At 33.0% G+C, this 24649-nt stretch overlaps 1 protein-coding gene across 1 annotated transcript in view; it reads right to left on the bottom strand.

Moving 5' to 3' along the window:
• LOC129229523 (zwei Ig domain protein zig-8-like) overlaps positions 1-24649 on the bottom strand; it is a 284088-nt gene that overhangs the window by 14673 nt on the left and 244766 nt on the right. Inside the window, exons 3-4 of the mRNA XM_054863846.1 lie at positions 23129-23339; positions 15986-16282 (exon numbers count right to left, since the gene is read on the bottom strand). Coding sequence (XP_054719821.1) covers positions 15986-16282; positions 23129-23339 — 508 coding nt within the window. The remainder of the gene's footprint in view (positions 1-15985; positions 16283-23128; positions 23340-24649) is intronic.

Genomic DNA, 24649 nt, shown 5'->3' with positions numbered 1-24649 from the left:
TTTTTATTTTTCACAATTTCGGTACAAGTTGTAATTTGTAAGAAATAAATATATTATATTTTTAAAAGATAATTCGAAATCATAGCAAAATATAGTTTTTCAAAGGTATTACACATCATTGCCATTAAAAAATTAGTACCTTTTTAAAATGTGAAAAACGTCGAATTAAGATACACTAAAATAGGAGACAAACTGGTTTTTGTTTATTTGTTTGATTTTCTAATGTTGTATTGTATTTCAGAAGCGATAGGGGGCAGTGAGTGCAGCGAGATAGAGAAAACAGTGAAACAACAGCAATTCATTTTATATCATAGATTTTCAGCCTTTTAAAGCTTTTAAAAAGTCAAGTTGACATAATGAGAGCAATATTATAGAAAACAAAAGTTGTTTTGAAGTATTGTGTAAGAAATATAACTATTTCATCATATAACGAATAAATACTTTTTAGCTTAAAAATAAAATGAATCAATTAATAGGACTCGACCGATGCATCGGCGCCGATGGTTCAACAATTTAGCCATCGGCATCGGCATCGGCGGCCGATGCTAACTTGCAGGAAACATCGGCCCATCGGCCTTAAAAAACATCGAAAAGCCGATGGAATTGGCCGATGTTTTTGGAAAAAACAAGGACCTTTGTTGTTTTACTTTTTAATACAAAGTAAAGGGAGTTATTGTTTTTATATAAAATTGTTTATTTAAATTTCTGTGTGAATTTCTATTTTAGTCACCCCTGAAAGAATTTTTAATACTGCATTCAGGTACTAAATAAGTTAATTGTTGCGTTGTATCTTGCGGCTGGATGTACGTATGTATCTCTCATAAGTCATAACTCAAAAATGGTAAACTGTAGAAGGATAAATTTTCGCATTTGGGGTGTGCGTACGTACCTCGTTTAAAAACCTCGCTCTTTTCATGGCTATTTCTTTTTTTCGCAAAATTTATGTCAATTATAGCTTTTACGAAAAACGCAAACTTTTCCTTTCATAAATTTTAAATAAGTATAAAAAATTCCTTTTATGATTTAATATTGTAATTTATCTGTTACCTTTTTTGTTTAATTTGATGATTAAAAAATGTCTACGTGCAATCTTTCCACTTTAATTGCGTAATTTGTTGACGGTTTTATAGTTTTATTCTTTTTTTTTGAATGATTAAACAACATAATTTAATGTTCTTTAACTATGTTTGGTGTACCTAAACCTATACATTATTACAATATTACTGAAATCTTAGTTATATGTTCAATTTAAAACAATTAATAGGTTAAACAGTCTCTTTGCTTTTCTTCCTTTTTTTTCTTTCTTTCTTTTTTTTTTTTTTGCTGTTGTTCTTTATCTTCCATCATACAGCAGTCAAAAAAGGAGAAGCATAACTACACCGTATACAGATTGTACGTAGTACAATCCAAAAGTTCGGGGGACAAGCTGTATAAAACCTTACCCAAAATAGTTCACATTACCGAAGCACATCTACCTTCAAAAGATCACTTTGAGAGACTATGTACTTCTGCCAGTTTTCATATAACTCTTGGAAACACTCCTGGAAGCCATTTTTCACTATCTTCTGTGATGCAGCTTTATCTTCTCCTGACGGAAGAAAGCGGCGTCCATGCAAATGTTTTTTTGCTGGGAACAGGTAAAAGTCACAGGAGCTAAGTCCGACGAAACGTTATGTTATTTGTTTGTCACATCAGAGTATTTCTAAAAGCTATACGAACGTTGGCAGAAGTGCATAATCGTTCAAGGTGAGTATTTTGTAGATAGATGTACTTCGGTAATGTGAACTATTCAGGGTAAGGTTTTATACAACTTGTCCTCGAACTTTTAGATCATACTACGTACGTATGAGTTTTCAACTTACTATTTCATAACGTTTTTGAGTGACGCAAGTTTACGCGCATGAAGACATCACAAGAGAATTTGCAATAATTAACTAAGGATGCGTTCAAAATGGATATTTCGGTCATCTATATGTTCTTCGGTACATATGCATGTACAGATGTGCCCAAAAAACTTGTGACGTTTAAATTGGGTGATCTTAAAATAGAAATTTAGGTCAAAATCTGATTTCTACCTTTTTTTGTGATTACAATTCCTTATTTGTAGAAAAGAAGTACAGTGAAATGAATCAACGATCCTTTAAATCCCTGACAATCTTATCCATTTATTTCTGTTAGATTTTTTTTTGCCATCGGCCAACGGCATCGGCCATCGGCCATCGGCAATCGGCCATTTGGAGGAAAACAATCGGCCATCGACCATCTTTGAACAATCGGCCAACGGCCATCTTTAAACAATCGGCCAACAATCGGTATCGACCCATCGGTCAAAAAATGCCATCGTTCGAGCCCTATCAATTAACCAACGTTTTGATGCACAACAATTCCAAATCACTGCAGGCACGTGTTTTGGTGTTACACGAAGCACCTTTTTCAGTGAAAAGAAGTGTGAGCTTTTGGAGAAAAATTCATCCAATTAAAGTCAAAATAAAATATTCACCGATCATAACATACGAGGGCAAATCAAAAATTCTTTGCACCTATTTTTATTTGCCAAAAACAGATACATACAGGTATTTACAAATATGCGTAGCGTACTACCTACCTTACCTTATTTCTCCTCCTACATTGTAAAAAAAATTCCGAAACGATACTGGGTATTCCCGTGTTTCGGGATTTTAATGGTTTTCATCCACTTTCTGGAAAAACCCAGTATTATTGTCAAAAAGTTTCCTGAATTGCTACAAGTTTCACGAATGCAGACTTTTTACTGTTTTTAAAAAAAATTTCTAGCTCCCAGTTTAAAAATTAACTGAGCGTATTTATAAAGTGTGTCGGCTTCAGAGAAATTACGGCCCATCCATGCTAATTAAGCTCCCAAAGGGAACGAATAAGTATGGACTACGTTGCTTTGCAAGAATTGCAAGCGAGTGAAATTCTCCTCAGCAATTCTGGCTTAGCTTTGGTCATGTTTGCAATACTGCTCTTGGAACTTCCTTGATAAATCAGGAAGATGCCAAGCTATTATGTTATACCTTGCCAAGTTTACACTAATTTTCCAGAGACACAACTGGCTTTTAACGGCAAGATTTCTGAATTTTTCACCAAGTTTCCAGGATAATATCAAAAAGGCTACTGATTTTTAGCTTAAAACGTTCCTGATTTTTGTAAGGTATCTTACTGGCAGAAATTGGGCACATCAGCTGCCCATTATTTTCCTGGAACGTTTCTGAATCGTTTTTACAGTGTAGTCACCATACCGGTTTAGACATTTGTCCCATCGCAGCACTAAATTAGAGATCCCCTGTCGTAGAATTCTTCCGGCTGCCTGTGGAATGACCGTCGGACCACATTCTTGGTTTCTATCCTGCCAGAAACTTCTTCAGTGAACCGAAATCGTAAAAGTCAACAGGGGCAAGGTCAGGACTGTAGAAACATATCCCTATGAATTACTATGGGCTTGTGTCCCTTGCTTCATACAAAACGAATAACACTTCGCTGTTCACAAGCTGTGGACGTCTAAAGAACAATCGTAATCTTAAATGACTGATAGCAGTTGGTAGATACGGCTGGTACGGTTCAAGGAACGGTCTCTCCTGGGAATGTGTACGTTCGTTTTTTATTCACAGCCGTATTTTGACTTAAAAAAAAAGAGGAAAGGCTTTGATTTGACCTCGTAAAATAGTCATTATAAAAAGTCCTCAGATGACTTTTTATCCAAAAGTTCACACTTCTTTGCATTGAAAAAGGTGTTCCTTGTAACATTAAAAAACGTGTCTCACTGTAAAAACGATTCAGAAACATTTCTGGAAAATAATGGGCAGCTGATGTGCCCAATTTCTGCCAGTAACATATCTTGCAAAAGCCAAGAATATTTTCCGCTAAAGTTCAGCAACCTTCCTGAAGTTATCCTGGAAGCCTCTTGAGAAGTTCAGAAATCTTCCCATTAAAAGCCAGTCGTGTGTCCGGAAAATTAGAGTAAACTTAAGAATGTATAATATAATAGCTCGGCATCTTCCTGATTTATCAAGGAAGTTCCAAGAGCATTATCGCAAACATGGCCAAAGCTAAGCCAGAATTGCAAGTAAGTGACGATAATTTTATCCGCCTGCAATTCTTGCAAAGCAAAGTAGTACGCACTTATTTGCTCCCTTTGAGAGTTTAATTAGCATGAACGGGCCGTAATTGAACTGAAAACGATGCACTTTATAAATACGTTGAGTTAATCTTTAAAACTGGGAGCTAAAAATATTTTTCACAACAGTGAAAAATCTGCATTCAGGCGACTTGTAGCAATTCAGAAAACCTTTTGAAAATGATAATTGATTTTTCCGGGACGTGGATAAAACCATTAAATTCCCGAAACGTAACACGGAAATACCCAGTAACGTTTCGGAATTTTTTTTACAGTGCTGCAGTAATTTGCATTTTTTGTGCATCAAAACGTTGGTTAATGTATTCATTTAATATGTCATCATGGTGTGAGCTCATAGTTAGATATATCTATTATTTGTTCCGCTGTTTCCAAATTGTTAATTAACGTTATAGTCTGGTATGGTTAGCTAAAGTTCATTTTAGCAGTCGAATGATGCTGTTAATTTTCTCTGTCTGATAATGGCAGCTATCGTGTTTATATTTTGCAATAAGGGAGCAATGAGACAGGAACAGTAAGACACCATATTCGTTGCTCACTGCCCCCATGGTACTTTCAGATTAAAAAGGAGAAATTATATTAAAGTTAATTATAATGAGTATATTGAGGCGAATAATAATAAAGGAAGTTTGAAAGCCTTGCACCAACAAAATAAGGTCCAATTTAAATTAGTTTTTATTGTCTCATTGCAATTCACTAAATGTAATAATATTTATCCACATTTCAAAATTTAATATGGATAAAAACAAGTCATAAGCTATTTTTAAGATTTTCTGAAACAAATAGGAAATAAACTGATTCACTAGTCATAAAAAAGGCTACAGTGGAAACATTCCATCCTTAATAAATGTTGCATCACAAGATGACACTTTAAACCAATTTACTAAACCAAACTTCTTTAAATCACTCCCAAACTGATACGTGGTACATGTCATTACTGTGAGTGAAGACGACATGATATTTAACTTGCCAAATGCAATAGCTCATTCAGACCAAACGGCAACAATCATTTAAACTTTTCTAGGTTAATTTAAATTTTTTCAAAGTTTCCAAAATTAAAAAAAAAAAACTGTATGCCTTACTGCTTCTACTTACTGGGGAGGGAGAAACATACAGTAAGACATTAAACTTGCATTTTTTCCCTTGTTTTTGTGAATTCGAAAAAGTTTTTTAGATTCTTTACAGTGACAAGTATTGTATCAATAGCTGCGTCATCCACCTATGCACGTTGATCTACCTCGAAAATAAAAGTTAGACGCGTATTCAACAGTCAGGCTTAAACAAAAAATATCTATAAAATTTCCCGACAGATTACGGAAAAATAACTTTAAAAAAAATTATTTTAAACCCCCCAATCACAGGAAAAGCCTCAAAACAAAAGCCAGAATATAGTTTTTTCATCTTCGAGAAAAAAAAATGTCAACAGATATTTATCCTGAAAGATTTTATTTACGCTACAAATTTTAATAAAAACATTCTTCAAAAATGACCGTTATTAACAATGCATTTCTAATTGAATTCTCACCTACATTTTTGAACGAAATTAGTTAAAAATAGTTACAATTTACGTTCTAATTGTCTTGGAACATTGGAACAAATTTATCTGTTGCAGAAAAATCAAGGGTTTCTACAAATAGCTTATTCTATTTTTTGTGATCATTTTTTCACTCTAATATTGTAGAAAAACGTCATTTTCGGGCCTTGAAATAAAAGTTAGAACGGTTCAGTTCCCTTTTTTGGCATTTGAAAACTCCCCTATTTACCTTCTCGGGTGTTCAAGAACTTCTCTCCTAAATTTGGTCGAGATCCGACGTAAACGGCGGCTTTGTTTTGGGAACATGCACGCACATATTACACACATGCATGTATATATACATACATATTCTGTTTTATTTATATAGATTTGAAAAAAAAATAAACGTGGTGTTTTTAGTAATAAAATTTCTTTTCTCCGTGTTACTTTATAATGGTTCGTTTGTACAAGATCCTTTACAATGCACGACTCTAACGTACAACACAAGTGGGTATGTCTAGCTGTATGTCTAAGTACTATCGATTACTCGAAGTCCTAAGGAACCGAAAAAAATATTCGATTAATCGGTGGTTCGGTTTATCGGAAGTTTCTTTCCCAGCCTTCTCAAGAATAATATTAATTTTATTTTCAGGAATAGTGCATAATGGGTAGACTATAACACTTAAGTTTTGGATAAAATTTTTTATTAGTACTGCGAAAAAATACCCTTACAGAAAATAATTTTTATTAATATACTTCGAGAAGGACATTTATTTTTGGCTGCTTATATTTCTGTATAACATCTTAAAACGACATTAAGTTTGTACATCGTTAGCTCAATTTCTATTCTTTTGATTTCAGTTCATATTGCTTTTAAACGTCTTTTTTTCGTCACACCATATTATTTGATTCATCCAGAATCCATATTAGATTTCCTATTCGAGCCACCCGTATTAAATTTTATAGTTTTAATTTATTCTACGCATGATTTATTTTTTTTTCCTTGACTTCATAAAAAAACAAGTTCTTTCTTAGCCCAAAGTTTACAGGTAAAAAGTGCTTTTCTGTTTGTTTGCCGAATGAATGTTAAAATAAAAAAAAAGAGTGTAATGCTGAAAAATTTAATTTAATCTTCAATGATGCAGAAAGAAAGAGCTAGGAATTGAGGATAATTCATATTTGGAATCTCAATAAGCAAAAGTGCAATTCTACAAAAAGTATTTTTTAATATTCCTGATTCAATCTAAATTAACCCACAAAAAATAAATGAGCTTCTCATTAATTTTTTTCGTTCTTGGGAGAGTAAAAAAAAATATGCATCGAAAAATTCTTTAGGATAACATGCATTGATAAAAAAAAATATTTTTTTTTCCTCTTTTGTATAGTTTAATGACAAAATACTAGCGTCTTGAACTCTTTTAGTAATGAATAAACTTGCGTTCTCGCAGTTTTTTTAACTTCTTTTTTATAAAAGTAGGTTGACGACATTTACCGAATTCTTTTACTTGAGATGGGGGGAGAAATTAAAGATTTGCATTTGAAAGCGTCAAAACAGCTGCATTTTTAAAGTTTAACTCGTAGAGTTTGCATAAATGCTTAGTACAGTAAGCGGTTTATTTTGAGTGTGTTTGTACGCGGAGATTTTTTTAAAAGTATTAAAACAGAAATTATAATAAATATAGGGGGGGGGGGAGATTGCCCAAACCGGGTAGGTTTTCGAAGAACGCTCGAAAATTGTAGTTTCTGGATTTTAATCGCAACTATTTCAGTTTTATTTCCTAGCAGTATTCTTGAACTTCAAAATAAAAGGTGATTTTTATAGAGGTAAAGTTTGACCTCTGAGAAATGGCGGATGACCTTGAAGTGAAAACATCATTTCTAACATTTGTAATAGGTTGCTTGTTATATTTTAGAATATATTGAATCAGCGAGAACTTATTATTGGGTTGATTCTACATATAGTCCGACCGCAAACAAACGCCCCTAATTAACTATTTGATAAAACAAGTGCATTCTTTAAAATAGGTAGAGGAGAAACAAAGGACAAGTGCCATATTTTTGAGTTCAGCAATATTTTGCTGATATTAAAAAAAGTACTCCTAGTATATTTTCGTTATGTGAATTTTTAGATCTAAAATGTTGAAATTGCAGCAATAACTGCATTGAGTGGGTGAGAAAGTAAAAATGACAAGCCTTGAAAGCTTCACGGCAACCCTACTCTCGACAATTTTTAATTGAAATTAATTTCAGGTTGCGTTGTTGTCTCTAACCAATGGCTGCTTAAAAAAAAGGAAAAAAAAAAACTGATTTGAATTTTAACATTTTGAACTCAAATTTTGTTTTTCGCAATCACGAATGTGTATATGTAGGCGTGTATGTTTGTGTGTGTTTATATGTGTGTAGGCGTTGTGTTTGTGTGTGTATATGTGTGTAGGCGTTGTGTTTGTGTGTGTGTACATACATGAGCGTGTGGGTGTGTGTATGTGTGTAAATGTAGGCGTGTGTGTTTGTGTGGGTGTGTGTATGTGTGGGTAGGTTTATATATGTGTGTGTGTGTGTGTGTGTAGGATGTGGACACGCAACCTGGAGACGGTTTTCGCTAGAGGAGCAGCATCGGGAGGAGCCGGTCGACGGTGGTGCTGGAGAGGGAGGCGAGAGGAAAATAAAATCGGCGTAACGCCAAGGACAGTCAAGTTACCGTATTCAGCTCTAGAACCAATTTCAAATTCCGATCTTCAACTGTCCTTTCCATATCGCACCTCCACGAAAATGGACAATTCTGAAACAAGTGCAAGGAAGTTCAACCCTTTGCAGTCTACTTTATTACGAAATGGTACAAATGATGTTTCCACTTCACAGTCATCCACCATCTCTCAGTGGTCAAACCTTCGTCTTTTATGTGTGCATGTGTATGAGTGTATATGTTTGAACATGATACATTTGTTTTACATCTGTTGTTTCAAATTCCAAGAAATTATTCTACACATGTGGCAGTGAGAAGCGAATTGACGTAAATGGACTTTTGAAAGTTTTGAGTAAAATGCATGCTTTCTGGTTTAAGGAAGGCTCTTTTTGAAAAGGTTTTTTAAAATCATTCTATGTAACAGTACCTGGCAGAGCTACTATAGTATCGTACCTTTACACCAAACGGGGTGTGTTTCTTCGAAAATAATACTAGTTATCACCAAATTTTTAATTTCGTAACTTAAACCCCTTTCCTTCCAGGTAATTCATATATACAATACTGGTAAAATAAAATTGCATCACCCTCGCATTTTCACAACAACGGGATTATGTGAGAAGTTTTGGTCGACCGATTAAGGATGAACGTATGTGAAATTCCGTAAAACTTATGAAATAAACATTTAACAGCAGGAATCCGATAATTATTTACTTAGATCGGAGCTGTTTCTGGGCCAAGGCAAACTGCTAACTCCATGCTCATTTTTCCTTTTCTGAGCCTGCGTGTGAGTTTAGAGAAAAGAAATTACTTAACCCCATGTCAATATGTCCAATGGCAGGATAAACGTTTTAAATTGTTTCTTACCAGTTTTGCCCTATGGCATGGAGCAGAATCATCCTGGAAAATGACGTTTGGAACTCAAATGAAAAGGACCCGGATAGTAGGAAGCAATTTCTTCTCCAAAATGCCTATATACACCCCAGCGTTTACTGTTCCTTGCACAAATTTAAGCTCACCAATTCCTTGATCAGAAATACATCCCCAAATCATCTGGGATACGGGATGCTTGACTGGGTGTTGGATGCAGTCGGGATGATATTCCTCTCCTTTGTGGCGCGAGTGATGCATTTTTTTTTAACCCCCACTGTATATTAACGCACAGTCATACAAAAAGACGAATTGATTGGGTCATCAAAAGCGGCTTGTTACAGGTGTACTATTAAAAATAAACTACCATGTTTTTAATGAATAAATACATTTTGGTACCAAAAAAATAGTAGTAAACAGCCAAGATAAAGCTCAAGCAGACATTGATAGCAGACATTGGTTTCGAGGTTTCAGTGAACCATTTTACAATGCAAAAAAGTGTGCGACTACTTAACCGTTTACCCGCCAATGTTCCAAAAATGGAACATCATATTTAAGTGAAAATTTTCCCAAGAAATAACGTTAAAATAAACAAGTTTTTTTTAACACAGTTTAGTCTTATTTCAAAGTATTTTTTGATTTCCTGCTTGATTGTTTATATGTTTTCAATTATTTATTGCGATTTTTCAAAGATGAGTGTTTTTTTTAGCTTTTTGCAACTTTTTCTTATAAAATTTACCAAAAATTGGTTTTTTCGGAAAATGTGATGATATTTATTATAGTTGTGAAAAATACTTCAATGTATGATTTTAAAATGCTTGTAGAAATGTACAATGATATTTCCGAAAGGTGTACCCCTTCAAAATAGCATGTTCCAATTTTGGAACATTGGCGCTTTTAGGGAGTCAAATTTCCAAGAAGTAAATCGTTCGATTTCCAAGGGGAAATTTCATTTTTCGTAATATATGTTTCTTTTTTTTTTCTCATTTTGAATGAACTCTGATGTAGATGTTGGTAAAACCAAGTAAGTTTATATTTTGAAAGGATATGACGTTTCGTTTCGTTAGCAAAGAAAATAATAACAGTCTTCTGTTTGACGGACTATATGGCTCCGAATCCACACCTGCTCGGACAGCTGCATTGTCACGTAATAATAAAAAATAATATTAGTGAGAGTTTTATTCTTCACATTTTAAATGCAGTTCAATAATTCGCTAGCTTTGTTTTCGGGCGAAACGAAATTCTGTTTGACGTATACCAACTGTTCATAAATGTTAAAAAATGTCTACAAGATTTCTTACTGTAGAACAAGCTGTGGCTTATTTAGAGACATTGTCAGATTCGGATTTGTCAGATGTAGATATATGCCAATTACCCCCTGATGAACTAGGCAATATCACTGAGGAAGAATAGATGTTGACAGAGATGAAATCCTACAATTTTTTGGTTTGTTGCTATTCAGTGGGTACCATTCTGTTCCTTCTAAAGATATGTATTGGAGCAGTGCAGAAGATACATCTGTGCCAATTGTACTAACAGTTATGCCTCAAAATTGTTTTCGAAAAATAAAAAACAACTTTCATTTGATGGACAACCATGAATTAAAACAAAATGACAAACTAAGAAAAGTTTTCCTTATTTACGAAGAATTGTGTAAAAACCCTCAACAATTTGGTGTATTTCATGAAAAATTAAGCATAGATGAATCTATGGTTCCCTACTACGGTCGGCATTCATGTAAAATGTTTATTAGATGAAAACCAATAAGATTCGGCTTCAAAATTTGGATGCTGTGCTCTTCAAGTGGATACCCATATTCCATGGAGATTTATTCAGGCAAAAAAGAAGGATCCCCTGATGTGCAATTAGGATCCAGAGTTGTAAATAATCTATTATCAGTTTTGACTGACACGTCTAAGCATGAAGTATACTTTGATAACTTTTTTACATCATATGACTTAATTTCTCAGCTATCAAAAAAAAAGTGTACGAGCAACAGGAACAATTCGTGAAAACCGAACTGGCCATTGTCCACGGAAATCCAAAAAAGCCCTTTCTAAAGAAGATCGCGGAAATTTTGACTATCGATCTGATGGATCAGTGTACATGTGCAGCTGGAAAGATAATGCAGTGGTTACAGTAGCATCTAATTGTTATACACATGAGCCACTTGCATCTGTAAAATGTTACTCAAATGCGCAGAAATGCAAGATAGATGTGCCACAACCTCATCTTATCAAGAGATACAATGAAGGAATGGGGGGTGTGGACGTCTTGGATAAACTTTTAGGGAGCTACAGACCTCATTTGAGGAGTAAAAAATGGTGGTGGAATCTTTTTAGTAATGCGCTGAATATTTCAGTTGTAGCTAGTTGGTTACTTCATTATGATTTACACGAAGTCAAGATGAAGCATTTAGAGTTCCGAAGAGAAATAACTCACCTCCTTAGAAAAAAAGTACGAGTGGAAAGTCCTCCAGGGCCTCGTTGTCATTTACATAAACGGTCAAGAATGTCTGACGGACATTATATTGTATCTGCATCCCAAGGACGTTGCGCGGTGTGCAAAAAAATACGACTAAGAAATGTTTCCATTGCGACAAACGACTTCACCAGCAACGCTTCCTTTCATATGATGGGCATTAGATATTTCAGTATTGGATTTTCTGAATTCTGATATGTACACAAATGCAATTTAAAATATTATTTTTTCCGCAATAAAGTATGCTAAGATAAAAACCGCATTCAAAACCTCTTAGTTTAAAAAAATTCTCTGAAAAAAAAAAACTTCATGCAAAACGCCAATGTTCCAAAAATGGAACACACTGAAAATCATAGTAAAAATTTTTTTCTGGAAATTTTATTTTATTTCTGTATTTACTAGACATAAATAGACATAATTTCAAAAAATTACTCAAATTTGATCATCCGTCAATAGTTCGGCGGTTAAACGGTTTTAAACTCACAATGTTATTATAAAGGTGATAGTTATCTGATATCAATATAGAGAGTAAAGTTTCATACTTAAAAGACATTTAAGCGAAGATTAACGATAGGGTATATAACGAGTATTCGACATTTATTTCATTATTTTCTAATAAGTGTTTGGTAAAAACGTCCAGTTTTTTTTTTTTTTTAATAATACCCATAGCTGCAGTGAAAGGCTCTTATTAATTAAAAAATAAAAGAATGTGAGGCTAATAAAAAATACGTATGGCGTCTCTCTGTAGGCATCATAGAAAGTTTTACCAGTTTTATTTCAAGATTATTTTCTTACCTTATATAGAAAAAACATCATCTTCTAAGAGAATATAGGCTTCCAGACTGTTTGGTAAGTTAAGATCCACGAAAAGCGCATTTTTCCGGTTCATTTTTTCTATACATATACAGACAATTTTATTTTCATGTTTACACTCGTTTTCTACTTCAATGTCACATATAAGAAATACTAAACCAAGTGGTATATATTTTATTTCTCGCTCGGATTAAGTCTCTCAGGATTTTCTTTTTTTATTTCTTTTTGCAGGCACATTGAGAATTTCCCAAAAAATGTAGGTATTAAGAGAAACTATAAATTGGAGCCTTAAGGTTATTATTATATAAAATAAACCTTAAGAAGAAAATAAAAGTGGATCTATATTTTGATTCATCAAATGATCAAAACTATTTTTTTAATTGTTTTACTAATCATTATTCATATTTGCATGGTAAACTACATGAAACTAGAAAGTTAATCAATGAAAAAAAATCAAGCTAAAACATCAAAAAAGCCCTAATAAAGAAACTAACATAAAAAATAAAAGAAAACAAATATTATGAATAACACTGACTTATCTCATGGAGTTTTGGCTTACATGTTCAAACTATATACCTATTATGAATAAGTTTTATAGAAAAAGTAATGTTGAGGCTAGCTTTGCTTTTACTAGGCTAGATTAGCCTTATCAGCCGTAATATATAACTTGACTCGTTTTTCAAAGATAACGCATTCGATTCCGAACATAAAACTTCCGTTTAGTTGCAGTATCGTTTAATTTGTTGATATCAGAAACAATGAAGTAAAGTCACTGTGATTGAAAACGTTTTTAACCCAATTTGAGGATCTAGTTAGGTTTTTTTTTTTGATTTTCTCATACGAAGTTGGTGAATTAGTCACCATTAGGAACGCTCCTGAAAAATAGCGTTTTTCTACGGTACTGGTAACATTTATCATTTGCAATATAACATAAACATTGTAGTGATCAAAAGAAGATCCCTTTCCCATTTCATTATCCCCTAGTTTGCAAAATACAAAGGTCTAGTTAATGATAGGTCATGTAACGGAGAACATACTTTCAAATTTGAGCAAAAACAGCTTAACTTTAGTTCTAATTAACTTTGAAGTTCGATGAAATTCCTTTTTCTGGAAAAAAAATATTTATTTTTTGCATGGCGTCAAATGTTTAACCTTCGAATTCGTGAAACAATGAAAAATATCTCTTTAAAAATACTATCAATCCGTTATTTAATCACTGATGAATGATAATGCCTAAAATAAGTCCCTTAAAGAACTGAGTGTTAATTGACCATTTCTTAAGTTAGGGATTCAGGGTGTAAAAAAATGAGAATACACTTAACTATTGCATAGTAAAATCAATAGGAAATTTTGATTGCTCAGTAATAAAAAGCATAAAAATCATACGCTTCACCTACCACAGATTTTTAAATTTAAAAACAACGTCACAAGCTTGATAAAGCAAAAAATATTTTTCACATGATCTTTATAATGATTATTTTATAAATTCTTCTAAAGAATAACGATAAACACTTTATTATTATTATTATTATTATTATTATTATTATTATTATTTTGAACATTAGAATTACTGGCGGGGTCATTTGACACCAAGCACACTCTTTTGCTAACTGATCCTCGGTAGTTTAATAAAAAGCTTAATCTTTCCTTGACCTCTCCTAAATCATCATGCTGTGTAGTAATATAAAGTTTTCAAGAAAATTGCTTTTTCTCCCCTACCCGCACTATAGGGTTACAAGAACTATGCAAGAGCTTGAAGCATTCAAAATGGTTTTGTACCCAAATGGGAGCATTAGCCGCTGGTTTCTGAAATGCACCTGAAACAGCGCTGGTTATGTTAAGGGCATTTTAAACTCTTTTTAAATACATTATTATACATAGTCAAAATCTCTATATAAACTACATTTATTATAAAAATTTATTTGTAACTTATTTTTACAAATACGTAACATTATGAAGGGATTTATGCAGATTTCTTCTCAAAAGGTCCCGATGACCCCCCTTCGTATTTTTAGGCATACGAAGACCGCCGTAATTCTAGTATTAAAATAACATTAAACGGAAAACATCACTCGAAAGTATTTAAACTGCATAGATACATTCAAAATCAATGTGTAATAAATTTACTAATTATAAATGAAGCTATATTTTTTAAATTAGAAAAATAACTGCAAGCTCTTTATGCACCATAATTAACCTTGTTTTTCATGTGGTAAAATTCAGGAAACTTAATGATTGTAATGTATAGTTTCTGATAAAAAACAAAGATTTTGATGATAATTTCTAGAAAAGAAGTAGCACTTACCCTTGATGTAGAAAATCATAATGTTTTGTTTTTTGCTTTGAAATTTTTTTCATAAAAAAATAATGATTACTCGTGATTTTTTTTTTTTTTGTTACTTGCATCAACTTCTAAAAAATGAGCTACAAAACACGTAGATGACGCAACATTACTCCGCTTAATTAAAATTTAATCTTGGTCAGTCAAAAATGTTTATTATCATCAAGGCATAAAGATAACCAGAAGTGGTCGGTGAAGTAGAAAATCTAAGGAAGTTATTTCTTTTCTTTTGCGTAAGATTTTTTCCTCTGCAAAATATTTTGATAATTTATTTTGTATTTTGTCCGTTTTCTTTCTTTTTCTTGGTTATTTAACGGAAAAAAATACATTTAGCACAACAAGTTTTTTTAAAGAATTTTTTTCCTCCTCTTTTCATTTTGAAAAACAAAAAGAAGGTTACTCTTACGTTTTGCTATTTGGTGGATCGCATCGCATCGTAGAAACTTTGCACTCTTAAAAATTATCGTGTTTTTGTTTTCTTTTCAGCTTAGGTAGAGTGCTTTGTGATAGAAAAGAAGATCTTTTTTTCAACTGTTAAATAAATAGATAAGAAAAGATGTCTGCCATTAAAAAACCACAGTGTCAATATATATAATTGATTAAACCATTTCAAAATGCTAAACTACAACATGTAATAAAAAGTTCTTTTCCGTGCTCCTTGCTGCCATAAATGAATTTTTCGCTCGAAAAAAAAATCATCTTAAAAAACAATATTTTGAAAATGGAAGTTTTTATAGACCGTTAAAATATCTCATTTTTATCTATTAAAACAAATAAGCAGCTTTTAAAAATATTTGTCTGTAAACTTTTTCTTCTAAATGTAAGTTCAATGTTGGAAAACAACGAAATAAAATATCTTGTAGTTTACGCGAATGAATCATTCACGTAGGAAGTTACAGTTTGCTTATTTCAAAGTGATTTTTTCATGATTTGTTTTAATCGTTGAAAAACCACATCCACGATAAACATTTAAAATCCAACTTGGGTGTTCACCAACAGTTCAAGCACCAATATTATGCATAAAAACTAGGAGTTAAATTTAGTATTATAACGCTAAAATAGTTACACGTAATTTTAAAGTCAAAAAAAAAAAAAAAGTTTTGCATGCATATGCACATAACGATAAAAACTTACCATTGAGCACGTGTACGCTAATACTGGTAGCATCTGCGTTAGACGGGCAACAAGTATAATTGCCGGAATCGTTAGGCTGAGCATTTTTGATGAAGAGGCGACTAACGGCTGTATCTTGCCCAGCCTTATGAACAGTAATCTCTCCACCAGACGAATCGTAATTGATCATCCTCTCATTGTGGTACCAGAAGACAAACACTGGGGGTTCAGGACTTTGACTGATGACGCATGTCAAGTTGATTGAGCTTCCGGTCTTCACATATAGATCGGGAGCTTCCCGTATTGAGGACTTAGGAACTGTAACAAAATTTAATGTATCAGTGTGTGGAGGAATTTTACTCTGTGCGTTTTAGGGAAATAAAACTGCTGGAGGATATTACATAATTTATAATGATAACGATTATAGACAGAAAAGGAAATACAAAAATTGCAAGTGAAAAAGGGAACTTCAATTTATCCACGAAGCAATGCAAAAAAAATTTGATTATGATCTCATAGATAATAGTTATTAAATGATTTTGTATTTTTTTTTTACATTTTCTTTTCGTCAATCAGGTAATAAAATAATTGTGCATTTTTTTGTTGAAATAGAGACAAATTCTTCACTCGTTCATGCTATTGGAAGTCGTACGTGTTGAACTCTGAGAAAGTGCAGTAGTAATAGCTTAAATAGACAAAATTATAGTGAACGGTCAATAGCTGAAGTGAAATGTAATGTGTTTAAATTTGTTTTCAAGGTTTTCTGTACTTGCTGACAACTGCATTTTATTAAGGTATTTTTTTTCACGGTCTCCTTTAGATATTTTTCGCACTAACAAATTCTTGGCACCAACTGCGTTTGAAAAATTAAAAATACCCAGTTTCTTTTTTTTTCCGCCAACTGTTAAGGTTTTTTAAGGTAAAAGCACTCAATCAGTGCGAAAACTGTAAAATAATCCGTGATATGTTACAGCTGAAAACGGACCCATTTTTCTGGCTGCAAAGGAATTGTAATTTCATTAAATTCTGATGCAACATACGCAGTTAATCACCAACACGTAGTAAAATAACTTACAATTCTCTTTATCCATCAAATATGTACTATTTATCGGTATGACAGTACATTAACCTTCTTCATTCAGCCGATAATATGTAAACAACTCTACGTTTCTTAACCAAACACACAACATACATTGGATTTTTCACAGAGCTCATTAACTAAGTTGTACTACCAAGCTGAAGTGGATTTACACACTCTAAGCCTGATAAAACACATCTGCGAAGAAAGCAAAAGGAAGTCAACACAAAGAAATTACTTTTCCAGTTTATATTATTTTTAGTACAAAATACGTTTGGTTTTTGTTTGCTTTTTTTCCCGAAGTAATGTTTTCTTTTTTTTTTTTTTTTTTTTTCTAAAATCTCTCTTTAATGATTCAAAGCGATGGAACCTTTGCTTGAGCTTATATTGTACCGAAAAAAGTTACACTGCATTTTTCCCAGCATATAACGCTTTAGGGGGGGGGGCAATGCATGTTTCCATGAATTTATCTGACGGCAATGAACAGAAAATTCAGATTTAATAATATGTTAGAATGTTAGAATAAACTAATACATAAAGTTAATCATGGTGTTACTATGCGTTTACACAAATAGTAAACTAGTTTAAGACATGTATTTATTAGATTTTATTACTAAATACTCAAATTCAGTCTACAAATTTAAACGCTTTCCTACTTTTTCCAAGAGAGTACAAAATTTTGTGAGAGTGTCATTGCCATAAGATGTTTTAACTTCATCCATTAATGCACCCTTTTTATTAAATAAAACCATTGTTCACTGGCTATATGCAACAAAGGCTAATGCAACATATTCGAGGTCCCAGAAATAATCACATTACTGTTCTGAGAAATGAATATTATACGCTAAAGGCGAATCCCCAAATGCTATTTTCGTTGTTTCTATTCAATTATAGATCAAAGTATTTCGCATTCCTTAGCTTTTCATTCCAACTTTACATACATTAAGTAGTGATGGACAATTTCGTTCTCCTCATCATTATGAGAAATGTATTATAACCCTAAAGAAATAACATATTGCAGCTTCAACAATAGATTGTAACAAATGTCCCGTTATTTTTTTTTAAATGGTATGTAACCATAATGTTATAAATTCATGTTTGAAAATTTCCAGGAGGAAATATCCGTTTATTTAATGAGCTTTGTAAATAAAATAAAACTTCGAAACATTTGTCTAATGCATATTATGCGTGTATTGTTTCACATATTAAGCAAATAAATGTGCAGAATAAAATTCAATATTTTAAGCAATGTACGAAATTTTCAGCCCGCTGCCTTTAGATAATCGTACCAGTCTAGCAATTTTGTATAGTCATAAGAAATCCAAAGAATCATTTCGTACGTTAATTTCAAAGCTTTGCCACTTGCTTAATATTATAGTTTCAAAGAATATTTCAAAAGAAATTTAACACTAAATGTTACATGCAATTTTCACTACATTTTACGTACAAGTAAAAGACATCCGTAGAATCATTGTGAACGTTAATTTAAAAGCTTCGTCACTTGCACATCAACATTATCATTTCAAAGAACATTTCAAAAGAAATTCAATACCAAATGTTGCATGCACTTTTCATTACACTTTACATACAAACAGAGAAATTCTGATATGTATTGCGTACGTTAATTTCAACGCTTCGTCATTTATACACCAACATTATTTTTTCTCGGAACATTTCAAAATATATTTATTACTAAATGTTGCATGCACTCTTCATTACAATTTACACACAAACATAAAATCTTATTAGTAATAAGTTTAAAAAAATATAATTTTATAATGTACATAAAACCAAAGTAAAACATCATATATCAATTATGAATAATATTTTTGTCTCCATTAAAAACAATTTTTTTACGTACACCTTCTAAAATAGTAGCACGCCCATTTAACAAATTAATATGTTTCAAGAATTATTTTACGACGATTGCTAAAATTTTATTCTATTTGGTCATTTTCAGATACGCCAATTCGACCACGGAGATGTTGTGAAGATTGTTTTTCGAAAAGTTAATAATGCTTCGTAATTTTCAAAGTAACTGCAATATTTGTTAACTTCTCAGTCCAGAAGACAATTCTTTGAGACCACAATCTAGTAGTTAAACTGGTTTTCTGAATAATTTGTGTTGCCCGATCATTTCTCGTATCCATTCTTTGTCAAATGTCGTTTGTATTACTTTTATGTTTCAGTGGTAATTATCACAGCATTGAATATTGATTATTTAATATAATAATCTTTCTAAATTAACAAGAGTTAATTGTTGAGTTGAATTACACATGAAAATTAGTGTATGATATTATAGTTGGTCATTATTTCATCATAATGTGTTAAAAAATAGCGATATAAAAGAAAAACATGTGATACATTTTATTCTTTAAATTATTTAAAAAAAATGTTTTAAGCGTAATTTTAGTGCCATTTCTTGTTTCAAATTTCTTCTTATGATGATACCTGGTTTGATTTAGTGAAATAATAGAAAATCTAACTTTTCATATGTGATCCCCTAGTACCCAACATTACATTTATATAGGGAAACAATCTTCATTGAAATATATTATATACATAAAAAATGAATCATTTGAACCAAAATTTAGGGCGATGTTCAAACTCAAAATTAGTAGGGAGAATGCAGATGATGATATTGCAACCTATTGTTCTTTCAAATAAATAATATATTTTTGAAATAAAAAAGCAAAATATCGTCACCTCAGAGCAAAATTAGGATATTTTAGTGTGTTCCATTCAATTAAATAACTTAGTGTTGCTTTGAGGCGAAGATGTTAATCGTTCTTTGTTATTGAAAAATAAATGCAAATGTTATGTTATTTTACGTAAAAATACCAGTACTAAATAGTTCTCACGCTATAGTTTCCTCTAAATGATGTAATTGACTGAAAGTTTAATGTGGTGTCAGTCATGAAACGCTGCGTTTCGTTTCATATCTCGGTAAATATAAGTAGCATTAGTGTAAAATAGTTCATATTCGAATTAAATTATTATGCTTGTGATTTCCCTGAATGCAACGGAGACCATACAAAAAGTTGAATTTCGTTTGTTTAGTATTTTTTTATATTTTATAATATCATACACCCGGGCTACTTTGGCCATAGATCCTTCTTTGAACCAAAGGGAGAAAAAGATACAACGTCATCTGTCGACCTTCAAGGCACAATTGTTTCAACATATTTTGACATATTTCATCAGAGAGCACCTTCAAGCACTCAATTATGTATTCCAAGCAGTTCTATAGCTTTGTTCAAGAAGCAACACTAGTGGTTCTAAGTTCCATGTGTTAACATGTGCCTTCATAATCTCTCAAACTTCTCCATGTATAAGCAGTTCTACATCAGCCAAGAGCTCTTTAAAGTATCTATTTATAGGCACTAGTTAATACTCTATGCCGTAGTATAGTTGCAATATTCATTTCTGTTCAGGTACGTTCTGTTTATTGACGCTGACAACATATCTCTTAACCTAAAAATTACGACCTACTTTGGCCCAGAATAAAAACTTGAAAAATCCGTCAGAGAGATTTGGAAAAGTAAAGAATATCTAAGACTAAGACTCTAAACAGGAAAAACACAAGTAAAAACCTGGGATTATCGGCAACGGATAAAGAGACAGATTGCAGACTCAATTCATTAGGGCTCAATTGCATGGCATTCATTATGGAAGATGAAGAGGAATTAAAAGCTTTTTTCTAAACCTCAAGAAAAAAGTTCACCCAGTTGCATCTACTTCTTTCGAATACTGTTGAATTTGTTGGAAAGTTTACGGAATTTTATTTTTGTAGGATGGAAGGAGATCAGGTTTCCAAAGATAGCTAGCTGCTCATGGGAGAGAAGAAGGAGTAAATGTTGAGAGCATGGAATGCACCAAAAATATTTGGAAGTGACCACAAATTTAGAATCCTTTGTTTTAAGAAAGGTGTTATCTTAATAAAATTATTCAACCTCCAAAGCTAATGAAAATATGACTGTTCATTGTCGGTAATTGAGACAATAACTAGTTATGCACACATATTTAAAATATTAATAATCATTTTCCTTAAAAACCTATGTGTGACTCAAACTTCTTGTATTTTTCTTTAAAATAAATATTTTTCTCTATCAGCACACTTCTTTCTTTGGCTGTCGTTAGTTCTACAATGATTTTAAATAGGGAAAACCGCTTTGGACCAAAGTAACCCAAACGCAAGGGTAACATTGGCCCAAATAAAAAACAATAATAAAGGGTAAACATACTTTTAAATAAATTGATCACGATTCAAAAGTTAAATTAGGAGGTCTCTAGATGTATAAAACAAGTTTCCACAGCTTGGAAATATAAATAGTTACAAAATTATTGTGAAAAAATAATGAAATTTTTTTACATATGGGCTAGAGTAGCCCGTGTTTATGGTATTTAGGTAGAAAGACAGCTATACTCTATCGACAAAAATCATTCATTCGGCTTTTATCATGTATTAGAAATTATGTATAAATAGAAGTTACCAAACACCTCATGCAAAGTGCTCCAGATAAACAGAAGCAAATTTTATGTTTTGTATTACAAATAAGAGAATGGTCAATGAATCTTTTGGTACTGCATAAGTCTTATAAAATGCTTGAAGAAATAATCCCATAAATATCCTGAAACGTGATTTAATTCACGCTAGTCAAGTCTTCGCGAGTAAATCGCATTTGCAATAGATTTATTTACGCCTATTTTGCACGAAACTCGAATTTGTTTCCCGTTTGGTAAACAAAATTGATTTTGCCGCTTCAGGAGGAGGAAGATATGAAGAAATATTACAGGGTATTGCCAAGCTTTTTTATGAGACGTACTGTTGCGTGGTCTAAACCAAAAGTCGCCAACGTGGCGCAAAATGGGTTGGGAACATTTTGATTTTCTAATGGAACCTGGATTTCTCAGTGATTTATGTGATCGACAAGGGAAAGAATTGAATGTCGGTACTCATTCATTCTGATCGAAACGAGAAAGGTTATTTCGGAAACCAGTGAAGTGTGTGTTTTGTTGTATTCATGGGCATGTCAAGTGCTTAAATATGTTCCAAATTACCTCAAGTGATAAATCGCAATGCATAAAATGTGTTCTGAAGTACTTTAGATGATGTACAGCTTAACTATTTAATGTTGTACGCGTACGCAAACGCCTAAAAATAAATATGTATGCATAAATGCACAAAGCTTAGAATGAAACTACGAAAGTGGTGTGTATGTGAACAAATCGAAATCAAAGTTGCTTTTTCGTCCCACTGACAACAACCATGTTTCAAGTTTTAGTGGAATAACTTTAGCTGATAGACCAATATGACTTAATAAGTACGGGGCGTACCTTTTGAACCACACTGTATATGAGCACTTTCATAAACGGTTGAAAATGGATAAAATTAAATGTGAAACGAACATGTTTTCGAAATGGATATCAGTCTGTTTGAAACGTTTGATTCCCGAAAGTGTCCGAACGTTTTTAAGTTGGATTTGTTAATTACTTAATTTTTCGGATGTTACTATGCATTTTTCGATTAGTAATTTTCTATGTTGAATATCCTATACAGCACATTTTTAAGATTAAATAGTTATGCAACAACTTAAAATATCGAGTTCTGAAATGCATTTTTTGTTATCAATTGCCCACTATTCTTTAAGTAGGAACAGAAACATTTAAATCCAATATTCAACTCTTTATCAATAAGAACGGGAACATGCTTATGAATTAAGTAGTTAATTACGATAGGATGTTACATTAACAAGAACTATTTTAAACTTCAAAATGTCTTCCTAACGAAAACACGGAGAAATTACAGTGACGAAAACGCAGAGTAATTACTTCCTTTTTTAAAATATATCAGTTAATGTCTAGGCTCATCCACTACAAGATAGCCATAAAAATGCAATAAAACTGCATAACAAATGTTGGCATTTCTGCATAAAGCACAAAAACTGAAGTTTTATGCAGGTTTTTTGAAGTAGGATTTTTATAAAGTTTTACGTTTTACTTAGAAATCCATTTAAGATTGTTTGCAGTTAGCATATGAAAATACCCTTTTTAATAATAATAATAAAAAAACTTTTCAAGCTTACCTAGAACGATAAGTGTAACAAAGTAACTAATTAAAGGATGAGTATTGACTTGGCACTCATAAAGCCCTTCATCTGATAGCTGGGCCAATTTCACTTGAAGCATCCAGTCTTCTGAACGTTCCATATTGACAGCCACAAATCTGTCGTCTGCAGTGTAAGTTGCCAGTCCCACAGTAAGTACATGGAAGTCCCTTCTGCGTATCCATGACACCTAAAAAGTAAAATACGTATGCTGAGACCAAACAAAAAAACATCAATTTATGAATAACAAAACATTATTTTTCACACAAAGAGTGAAGAGTTGTATGTGCAGTTAGTTATTTATGTGTTGTCTTGATAATGAATTATATCTGTATGCTATGGTTTTAACTTTTAAGTTATTTATTTAAACGTTTGCATTCTAAACTGATTTGCATAATATTTATACAGGTAGTTGAGTGCAGAATTTATATATATATATATATATATATATATACACTGAAGAGCCAAAAAAACTGGTATAGGCATGCGTATGCAAATAAATTGATATGGAACCAATCAGAATACGGCGCTGCGGTCGGCAACGACTATATAAGACAACAAGAGTCTGACACAGTTGTTAGATCGGTTACTGCTGATACAATGGCAGGTTATCACGATTTAAGCGAGTTTGAACGTGGTGTTATAGTCGGCGCACGAGAAATGGGACATAGCATCTCCGAGGTAGAGGAGAAATTTGGATTTTCCCGTACGACAATTTCGCGAGTGTACCGTGAATATAAAGATTCCGGTAAAACATCCAGGCTTCGACATCGCTGCTGCCGAAAAATGATCGTGAATGAACGGGACCAACGAAGATTGCGAAACATCATTAAACGTGACAGAAAAGCAACCCTTCCGCAAATTGCTGCAGATTTCAACGCTGGGCCATCAACAAGTGTCAGCGTGCGAACAATTCAACGAAACATCATTAATATGGGATTTCGGAGCCGAAGACCCACTCGTGTACCCTTGATGACTGCTCGACACAAAGCTTTGCGCCTCGCCTGGGCCCGTGAACACCAGCACTGGACTGTTGAAGACTGGAAACACGTTGCCTGGTCTGATGAGTCTCGTTTACAACTGTATCGAGCGGATGGACGCGTACGGGTTTGGAGAAAACCCCATGAATCCATGGACCCTGCATGTCAACAGGGGACTGTTCAAGCTGGTGAAGGCTCTGTGATGGTATGGGGTGTGTGCAGTGGGGCTGATATGGGACCACTGATACGTCTTGATGTGTCTGTAACAGGTGCCACGTACGTAAGCATCCTGTCTAATCATTTGCACCCATTCATGACCATTGTGCATTCCGACGGACTTGGGCTATTCCAGCAGGACAATGCGACAGCCCACACGTCCAAAATTGCTGCAGAGTGGCTCCAGGAACATTCTTCTGACTTTAAACAGCTCCGCTGGCCACCAAAATCTCCAGACATGAACATTATTGAGCATATTTGGGATGCTTTGCAACGTGATGTTCAGAAGAGATCTCCCCCTCCT

The sequence above is a fragment of the Uloborus diversus genome, chromosome 1 (assembly GCF_026930045.1).
Source record: "Uloborus diversus isolate 005 chromosome 1, Udiv.v.3.1, whole genome shotgun sequence".
Classification (NCBI taxonomy): Eukaryota; Metazoa; Arthropoda; class Arachnida; order Araneae; family Uloboridae; genus Uloborus; species Uloborus diversus.
This window is presented reverse-complemented; position numbering and strand designations above follow the sequence as displayed.